This window comes from Mastomys coucha, unplaced genomic scaffold, assembly GCF_008632895.1.
Source record: "Mastomys coucha isolate ucsf_1 unplaced genomic scaffold, UCSF_Mcou_1 pScaffold14, whole genome shotgun sequence".
Classification (NCBI taxonomy): domain Eukaryota; kingdom Metazoa; phylum Chordata; class Mammalia; order Rodentia; family Muridae; genus Mastomys; species Mastomys coucha.
Genome location: NW_022196896.1, coordinates 71788731 through 71799502, shown reverse-complemented (window position 1 = coordinate 71799502; position 10772 = coordinate 71788731). Strand labels below are relative to the sequence as shown.

At 39.0% G+C, this 10772-nt stretch overlaps 1 protein-coding gene across 1 annotated transcript in view; it reads right to left on the bottom strand.

Annotated features, from left to right (window-relative positions):
- The window catches only part of Tpp2 (tripeptidyl peptidase 2), a 69877-nt gene extending 60263 nt beyond the window's left edge, over positions 1-9614 (bottom strand). The window contains exons 1-2 of the mRNA XM_031368971.1: positions 9033-9614; positions 8791-8898 (exon numbers count right to left, since the gene is read on the bottom strand). Coding sequence (XP_031224831.1) covers positions 8791-8898; positions 9033-9504 — 580 coding nt within the window. The 5' untranslated portion in view covers positions 9505-9614. The remainder of the gene's footprint in view (positions 1-8790; positions 8899-9032) is intronic.
- Positions 9615-10772: the final 1158 nt, after the last annotated feature.

Below are 10772 nucleotides of genomic sequence, written 5' to 3'. Positions count from 1 at the left end.
ATCTGAGCAAATATCTGGAAAATGTGAGCTTTGGGATAGACAGGAGATAGTATTTCGTTACTGAATGTTACAACAGTACTTGAAATTCACTAAGTTCCAAGTTCAAAGGTAGCAAATTTGTTTTCCTCCCAATGCTCTTACTAGGTATCGTACAAAGTTGTTCAAGCCAAAAACAGAAGTGTCTCTCTGACTGACTAGTTAGCTTACACCTTGCACCACAGCTATGAGGGAGTACTTCCTCTAGCAGAATTTAAATCCAGTTTTCTACATTTTATCACCACTGTGCCACCTTGCCAACTCAATAGCATTTCTCCCCTTCATAATGCATGTGTCAGCTTCTTAAACTGAGTTGAAACTCACTCTGCGAGAGTTCTCACATGTGGTGTCCCAAAAACAGGAAAAGGTCACTAATATACAACACCTAAAACTTAGTTCAAAACTGCATGTGTAATGAATCCACCGTGTCTGTGGCAGCACTTAATTCCAGCTGCACTGTATAAGCACTGTGGACGTGGCCATTATACCACAAAGTTCATTGAACACTTGTTTGAAACACCTCACGCTGACTTGACCCCACTGAATTCTACAGACTGGAATATTTTTAGTGCATGAAATTTTCTACTCTTATAGAAACCTAATGGTTCAATTTCAAAAAAAATAAAAATAAAAATCATATTTTCCATCATTCCTTAACACATATCAAATTAAAAGTTGATCACTCTTTCAGAAAAACCCTCTCCAATGATCATTTAATGTATCTTAAACTTGATCATCACACTACACATTTTTCACTTCACGGGACATAATCCAATGTGTAATGAAAACACCATAGGGGGCTCTCATCAGTTTCTTCTCTTAGAGTTTAAGTTCCAAGGACAGAGGTGGCATCTCCATTCAATTCAACTTGCCAACATATATTCAACAACAGTGCTTTTCTTTTTTTTTATTTTTTAACTTTTATTGCATTATGATTAGATAGGTTACATGATTTCAATTTATCTGAATTTGTTAACGTTTAAAAGCATATTTTAAGTACATAGAATTGCATCACATTCTTGTTTACCTTTTGTACCCAAACTCCTCCCAGAGACCCCCCTTCAATACATACAATATCTTTTTGTCATATTTCTTAAAACTTATAAAATATTATAACAATAAAAATGAGTATTATAAAAATTGTTTGATATAAAACAATCAATTTAACAGTCTTATGTAGATGCTTGTCTACAGCAATACTGCAAATACATATATTTTTCGCAATATAAATTTTAAATAACTCCAAACATATTGACTGTATATTTCAAAATAAAATATCACTACCAGTATTTTCTTAAATGAACATTAATATATAAAGTATTTTTGTTTGTTTGCTTGTTTTTTTGTTTTTAGTAGAGCTTAAAATCTTGACTCTTACTATGGTACAAGCCCAAAATAACAATTTTTAGACACTGTAGTTCACTGTAATAAGGCTGTACTTCAATGACCCTCACATCAACAAAGGATTTTACCTCCATTGTAGCTAAGCTGAGAGTTGACAGTTCTGCTACACCAAGAAATGAATTGTAAGCTCGATTTTTGGATACAGACTTCCTGCTTTGGTCAAAGCTATTTGACTTGAGTGAGTGACTTCATTCTCAGCCCACAGAGAACAGGTTACATTCATTTAAGAAATGGTGTGTGTATTAAGATGGTCTATCCATGAAATCATACACCAACTGTTTCAATGAACAATGGTTCTGCTTGGAGGGTGGCACAGACATTATTTGGTGAGGGTAAGAATTTGGTTCATTGGCTGTGATAATTTGGAAAAGCATTCATCTCAGAGAAAGAGTAATTTATAAAGTCCTCTTCTTCAAACATTATACATGAGTTACAAAGGTCAAGCAAAGCATTCAGTCTCACTCTTAGTTGTTCTATTACAAGCCACCTCCCAATTTAATTGCCTACGTTTCTTTTGGGTATATAAATACTTTTGAAATATGTACGCTGTTCTGAAAACCAGTGTAAAACATAGTGTAAAAACATGAAATAAACAATACTACTAATAGGGGGGTTAAAATAGGAGAAGCAAGATTTCAAGATCCTTATGTCGTACATAGCAAGACACTGTCATGAACAAGCTGAAATTGTATACGGATTATACAATATTGGACCTATTACTCCAATGACCAAATTAAAGAGACCATTGGATGACAATCAACAAATTTCTAATTCCTCATATTTTTGGATTTCAATTAGGATATGTTGGTAATATTAATTTTAATATTAAGATATTAAGAAAAAGTAATTACTTCCTTTTGTTTTTATTGTAAGAGGTAGAATTAGGTGTGTGTGGGTTGTTGAAAGATTATTTCTGTGCTTCCTCTAGGGTGTAGTTTCACTCCTTATGATGATGTTTTCCATCTATTATATTTGTAGGGCTATATTTGTAGAAAGATATTGTGTAAATTTTGTTTTGTCACGGGATATCTTGTTTTCTCCATCTATGGTAATTGAGAGTTTTGCTGGGTATAGTAGCCTGGGCTGGCATTTGTGTTCTTGTAGGGTCTATATGACATCTGCCCAGGACCTTCTAGCTTTCAAAGTCTCTGGTGAGAAGTCTGGTGGAATTCTGATAGGCCTGCCTTTATATGTTACTTGACCTTTTCCCCTCACTACTTTTAAAATTCTTTCTTTGTTTAGTGCATTTGGTGTTTTGATTATTATATGACCGGAGGAATTTCTTTTCTGGTCCAGTCTATTTGGAGTTCTGTAGGCTTCTTGTATGTTCATGGGCATCTCTTTCTTTAGGTTAGGGAAGTTTTCTTCTATAATTTTCTTGAAGATATTTACTGGCCCATTACATTGGGAGTCTTCACTCTCTATGTATTATCCTTAGGTTTGGTCTTCTCATTGCGTCCTAGATTTCCTGGATGTTCTGGGTCAGGAGCTTTTTGCTTTTTGCATTTTCTTTGACTGCTGTGTCAATGTTTTCTATGGTGTCCTCTGCCCCCGAGATTCTCTCTTCTATCTCTTGTATTCTGTTGGTAATGCCTGCATCAACAACTCCTGATTTCTTTCCTAGGTTTTGTATCTCCAGGGTTGTCTCTCTATCTGATTTCTTTATAGTTTCTATTTCCATTTTTAGATTCTGGATGGTTTTGCTCATTTCTTTCACCTGTTTGTGTTTTCCTGTAGTACTTTAAGAGATTTTGTATTTCCTCTTGAACGGCTTCTAGCTGTTTACCTGTGTTCTCCTGTATTTCTTTGAGGGTGCTATTTATGTTTTTCTTAAAGTCCTGTATCACCATCAGAAGTGATTTTATATCTGAATCTTGCTTTTCCAGTGTGATGGTGTGTCCAGGACTTGCTTTGGTGGGAGTATTGGGTTCTAATGATGCCAAGTAACCTTGGTTTGTGTTGCTTAAATTCTTACGCTTGCCTCCTGCCATCTGGTTATCTCTAGTGCTACCTGCCCTTGCTAAATCTGACTGGAGCTTGTCCTTCCTGTGATCCTTGTTGTGTCAGAACTCCTCAGAGTCAAGCTGTCTGTGGGATCCTGTGACTCTGGGATCCTGTGATCCTGGGCTTGGTAGGGAGCACCTGAGAGTGGAGTTTCCTATGGGTTTTTTGAGACTGGATGTGGAGCTTGCACCCAAGGTCTGCTCAGGGCACCAGCTGGCCCAGACAGACCAGATGGAACCTGAGCCACTGGGCTTGTGGAGTTCCTATGTGCCTGGTCCCACTGGTCCCAGTTACTCCCAGTGTTGGGTCAGATGTTGTGTCCTCCTCACCTCTGATCCTGGGCATGTTAGAGGGCCTGGGAGTGGAGCTTCCTCTGAGTGTTGTGGGACTGGCTGTGGAGCTTGCACCCAAGAACTGCTCAGGGCACCAGCTCAGAGGGACTGGAAGAAACCTTGCTTTTCTTTTTTTTTTATTACTGAGTGATCCAACATTGATTAGTTACCATTAGCTCTAATTTTGGTATGTTTCCTCATTAGCCATAAACTTTCATGAGAGACACAATATTATAGCTACAGGTAACCATAGTAGTATGCTTTCATGGAAGAATTAACTGATGGGCTCTTTTGAAAAGGCAATTTGTTGCATTTACTACATACTTAAGGAAAACAAAATATATACTTAAGGAACTTGAATACTAATTTCCATAGTGGCTGTTCTAATATATATTTCCACTCAGAATATATAAATATCTTCTGTGCAGTCCTCAACTCATCAGCATCGGTTGCTTTCTTGATGATAGAAATTCTGAGTCGGTTAAGCTGAAATCTCACTACAGCATTTGTTGCTCTGATGGATAAGAATGCTGAATAGTTTTTCATGTATTTATTGAATAGTCAAACATTTTAAAATCGCTTTTTTTTATTTTGTATGCATGGGTATGGTGTGAGTACAAGCATGCCACAGAATTTGAGTGTAAGTGAGATGACAAATTGTAGGACTTGGTTCTCTCTTTCCACCATGTGTGCCATGGAGATTCAACTCAGGTTGTCAGGATTGATAGCAGGCATATTTATTCAATGAGCCAACTCACCAGTCCTGTTCTTTGAGAGCTAATTTATTTTCCCATTTATTATTTGATGTCTTTTGGGATATACATATATAAAACTGTCATGAAGAAACCCATCATTTTGTACACATACACACACACATATGTATATATTTATATATATACATGCACATATTAGTTAAAAACTGTCTACACACACATGTACACACACACACACACACACACACACACTAGCTGAAATTAGGCATAGAAACACAAAGTCTGAAAAAAAAGAAAAAAAGAAATATATACCAAATGTCAAAAATTACAAACCACAAACTCTTTAGACTTTTCTTTGACCTAGAAAATTCTTAAGTCCACTATGAATCTTTTCTCCAACACAAAGCTTTGTATTTAACATATACTCAAGGAAGAAGTGACTCTTATAGGAAACAAGACAATTTTTTTCTTGATAGGGCAAAGAAGGCATAGCTGGTGGATCCCATATAAAGCCCCAAAGGGCCTGGCAGGTTCAGCTACTCTTTTTATGAACAGCAATTCTTTAGTTTGTTTGGTTTTTTTTTTTTAGGTATTTATATTAGAAGACTGATGATAACCAGAAGGCTCAATACAACAATTCAGAAAAAAAAGTCAGTATCAAATCATATTAAACTAGTAAAATAAATCCTCATTAGTATGTGAACAAATAAAATAAGAGAAAAAAAGCCAAATTGGATTTAATGGTTTATTTATTTACCATGCACTATCTCTATAAGTTTTACTTACAAGAAGTGCCCCCTCATTTCACATACGCGTGTGCGCGCACGCACACACACACACACACACACACACACACAAAGAGCAAGCAAAATACATATGCATAAACTTTAAACTTCTTGTCCCCTCCACTGGAGATTTTTCAAGGAGAGCACAGAATTGAGGGATAGTAAAGAATGTAAAGGCAAAACCACATGAAAGTTTTGCAGTAGAGCTCTGGGATAAGAAGGAAATACAGTCAGGCGGTGGTGGTGCACGCCTTTAATCCCAGGGCGTGGGAGGCAGAGGCAGGCTGATTTCTGAGTTTGAGGCCAGTCTGGTCTACAGAGTGAGTTCCAGGACAGCAATAGTAGAAATATGTTGTCCATCTTTGAAGCAGGAGAGGTCCATATGGGTGAGGGCTGACTACCCTGGAAAATGGAACTATGGGGAAATCCACAGGTGAGGGGAAACTGGAAGATACTTCCTCGCTATACTAGCTAAATAAAGAGAAATTGCCTAAATATTTACCCTAAATGTCAGGAATCCAAGTCACTTATTTCTCCAATTATGAAGCAAACTGGTATGGGTAGAAGCCATTCATTAAGAATCTTTAGAACAGACCAGAACAAGAGGGGGTAAGCTTACAAAACCATCAAAAACAAAAGTTCACTAAACAAAGGAAACAACATGAGTATACACAGTTACTTGAAATTTCAAGGGAGACACTAAAGTTACTTACGTAATAGAATTCATGAGATTACTATTTAATAACTTTTATTCCAAGAACATGATCAATTTACAAGGATCCCTGCTTCTAGAAAGCTTATTATCAGACAAGATAACAGAGGAGAGAGAATTGATTCAAGAGGTAAAGAGGTAGTCACAAAACACCTTAAGAACTCAAAGCTCAATATGCAGAAACTAAATCTAAGTAACAAACAGTTAATAAGAACACTACATAACCAATTATATATACATAAATATTTGGTTACTAAAATTTTACTAAATTAGCATATTAAAAATGGACTTTTAAGGCCGGGTGGTGGTGGTGCAGGCCTTTAATCCCAGCACTTGGGAGGCAGAGGCAGGCGGATTTCTGAGTTCAAGGACAGCCTGTTCTATAGAAGGAGTTCCAGGACAGCCAAGGCTATACAGAGAAACCCTGTCTCGAAAAGGACTTTTAAGGGGTTACTTGCATCCTTTTATCTCAAACTATTTTTCTCCAAGAGAAAATCATATTCCTTTGTTATGAATACAGACCTCTTTTTCAACAAAAATAAGTATTACTAGCAGATTTCATACCAAATAAACTTGATATATGCTTTCCAAGAATTCTAACCAGGAAAATGTAAGTGGAAGTAATAAAATGAAAAATAAATGGTAATTTTGTGGCATTTACAACTTGAGAGGAAGTCAAAAAGGAGAAAAAAGAAATCATTGTTAGGAGGAACTGACTGTACCTTACGTCTCTGAAGCCATAGACTTTAACAGTAAAGCTGGCAAAAGGCTGAATTAAATCAGTAATGTCTTAAAAGGATGAAACACCAGTTTGCAAGTGATTATAGAAAACTGTTGGGCAATTTAAATAAACACCACATGCAAACACACATATTAGGATCTGAGGCATCTGGGTACCTGGGAAAGATAGAAATCAAATATTCAAGAGAGAAGCACAGGTGCAGAGGCTACACTCAAAGGTTAGAGTTAGAAGGTAAAGGGCCTTATAAGAAAATTTGAAATTTTAAAGTTTTATTCAAAAGCAAACTGATTTTGTTTTGAGAAAAGATGTTGATACTTGGTTTGCTTTTGATGAATAGTAAGTTTGGAAAAGCAAAGCATGGTTCAATGGTAAGATTAGTGGCAAAGACAATTTTTTTTATATATATATGGCTTAGACCAAATTTTTATATTGTTAGGAAACCCATGCATGATCTCAGTCAGTTTTCCTTTCATCTCACTCTCTATCTCTATAATAGTCATCGTTTGCAGGACTTCATTATTCAATGGAATTGTAGCCACCTACTAGGTACTTGAATCCTTGCTGAGAGATATTAAACATTTATGTAATTATTAATCCCCTCATGCTGTCTGTATATAGGAGTGTGTTATCACACCTGACTCTGACCTCTACTTTACATACGCCCAGAAGCTGTGACAAAAAAGGACTTGGTCTAAGGAAGTTAAAGCAGGACACAACTGGCTGTTTCCTCCAAGCTCTCATTTGTAACCTCTAGTCCTTTACTTAGATCCCATCTGGCAAACTCAAATAGCCAGACAGGCCTCCTTTTCTATTCTTTTCAGTTCTATTTGCTTTTTACTTTAATGATGTACATACAGAACTACAAAATAATTTCTTCTGGTAAGAAAAAAAATTAAAGTTACTCAAGTAAGTTCCTTGCTGAATGTAAACAAAAGATCATGTTTAGAATCTGAGTATAAATGCTGGATGATCTTACGTTTTCTTTTGGTTCAATTGACAAGCGTTAATGTTTATGTAAATATCAAGCATATTTTCCCTTCAGACAATGACCGAACATGAACTCCTTCTGCTACAATTTAGTGTTTATTCAGGACTTAAAAAAAAAAAAAGTATTTAACACTTTAGCATTGTATAACTGCCATAAATGTGCAGCCGACTCAATTATCAAGTAATCCTATGAGGTAAAAACTGTTAACTTTACAGAAACAAAGTACTCTGATAACCAGAACTGAATATTCTACAAAAGTCCACAGAGAAGTACTAGACCAAAACCTCTTAACCTCTAACTAACAGCAGAGAGCCACTTACTCTAGTTGTTCTCCCACGTGCCACACAAAGTAAACACACACTCCTGTGTATTGAGAAGCATTTCCACTGTGTAATAAATTCTCAATGTGGCATTGCTGTCATCAAGTTTTAAACCTTAGCAATTACTACTGATAAAATAACAACTATAGTCACCATTCGGGCACTCATACTTGAACATCTAATCAGAGAGTCTGCCATTGTGTGCTTCAGGGCACACGTGTACACCAGAAAGGGGAAGAAGTAACAAACACTTGGAAGCAGGATTCCCTGAGAGTCCCACAGAGTGGGCACACAGGTTCTTTCCTAACCTTTCCAGTAACCTCTAACATGTATGTCAATTATCTTCCTATGAATTTATGTAAATTATTAGGCAGCACAATGAAAAAAACTAAAGATTGGAGGAAAAATCAAGAGTTAGGAGGAGAGGAATTAAGCATCCCTCTTTTATGAGGAACAAGGATAAGATGGTGTATCAATGCAATCTAATATATCTATTTGATAGATAAACCGTGGTGGACCAAAAAGAAGGAAAATAAGCGCTAGTTTTAGTCAGGGAAGATCTTCAACAAAGTTTAGAGAGTATTTATTAGGGGGGTTAGTAAGAGGCTAGTTTAGTTTAAACACAGAATACATTTTACTCATTTTTTTTAAAAACATCACTATTCAGTTAAGGTCCCTGCTCCTAAAGACTTCTCACTTATAAAAAGGAAAATGAAGAAAGTTTTAGGAAGCCAAAGTATGTTTGTTCTCTTACGCTTAGACGCGTTTAAAACGCCTATTTTCGTACGGCCTGAAAAGTTCGCCCGAAACAAATTAGTCGGGCCTTTTGTAAAAAAGACTAAGCCAGGGGATTTCAAGGACCCTGAACAAATACACAGCAAATAACTTAAAAATAAAACAAAAGTATCAGAAGAAACCCTTCCAGAAGCGGACTGGGTCATATTCTGAGAACCCACTTTGCTGGTCTTGCCAAAACGAGTATCTCTTAAACATCACCAAGGAGATCTTCCAGGCTGCTACTCCTATCGGTGGCGCCCCCATAAACTAAAAACTGTAAAATTTCCCCTTGCCGAGGTCGGGTGCGGACCTTGAAGAGGTGTGGAGCCTGGAACGCCCAGGCAGACCGGCAAAGCTTCCCCGTGGCCCCCCGATCGCGAAGAGCTACGCTGACCACGCCACTTTTGTGTGAAGAGGGAACGGCCCCGGTGGTCGCCCAGAGCTGTCCGGCCCAACCCAGCCCGTCCGGTCTCCCCCTTGGTCCAGGCTCGGGCCTCTCGGCTACGGGCCCTTGGCGCCGCCTCACCTGCATGCCGGGGGCTCCGGGATCGACCCCTGTGTCCAGAACGGCGATGAGCACCCCGCGCCCATCATACTCCGGGTAGCGGCACAGGAAGGAGGACGCCCCGGTCTCTTTCTTTGGTAGAAGACCGTGGAAAGGGAAGGGCTCCTCGGTCGCGGCGGTGGCCATGGGCGCAAGCTGGAGGACGGATGAGGAAGAGGCAAACTGCCAGGCAGCGCGCGGAGGGGGCGCGAGGACACCCGGCTACCGCGGGACTGGGGCGGACAAGGGGAGGAGCCCGTCCACCAGTACCCAATCGCAGGTGGTCAGCGATGTCTAGCCAATCATAGGCCTCAACGTAAGCTAACGGCGCCGCTGCGACACGCCGAGGGAATGTTGCCCAGGCTGCAGAGCTGGAATGTAGTTTGCACTGATGCAAATGACAAAGCACAGGAGGGAGGTTCTTAAAGGCGAAGAAACCCGGACTCGCCTCGGAGCTGTCACTCTCTGTCAGAAGTAGCGAGAGGAACCGGCCGTCGATCTGCCCGAGGCACGGGATCTGCCCGAGGCGTAGGATCCTCGCCACGACGACGAGGATGTCGGCTAAACCCGCTGCGGACCGGAAGCCTGTAAAGTCGAGGTCGGAAGTCTCAGATTTAGCGGTCCGGCGCTTTCTGACAGGGTGAGGTGCTGCTTAGTCAACAGGAAGTGGGTTGTTGGCTATTTTGTCGCCCGAGTCCCGGAAGCAAAGCACGTGACCGTAATGAGCCCCCTCCAATCTTCGCGGCTTACTCTTGGCATCCGGGATTTCTGAAAAATACCTGCCTTTTCTCCAGTGAAGTTCCCGTTTGCTACTTCAGGCTCAACACAATTTATCAAGCCATAGTTTGCTGGGCTTTTTCCCATTAGGATGCACAGTGACAGCAATCGTAAACGATATTTGAAATTTAAACTACACAGATTATCTAGTAACAAAGGTTGCCAGCATTCATAATTAAGAACATTGTGGAGATGAAATAATATTTTCCTATTTGTGACATGTCTACTCTGTACCAGTGAGAGATTCTGCACCTTTTTCCACAGTGTGTAGTCTGCCTGGAGGCCTCTGAAATAGTGAGTGCAGAACCACAGCCCTAAGTGTGGTAATTCTCTTTAGTGGCAGCGAGTGCTGTGTCCACTCCAAAAGGCCCCGCCACCAGAAGGCGCCCAGGGTAATCTTAATTGTCCCATTGACAAACTCAGGATGCTTTTAAATGCATAAGATGAAATCTATAGGATTATACAGGAAGTAGACTTTGAAAGAGTTATAAAAACTTAAATTTTTGTTGTATTGCAATAGATTTACATATGTAAATAATTACATATAAGTTTTTTTATTAAATAATTTTTAAGTAATAAACGTTATTTTTAAATTGAGAAGCAATTGTAAATGACATTTGAATATATCTAAACTACAC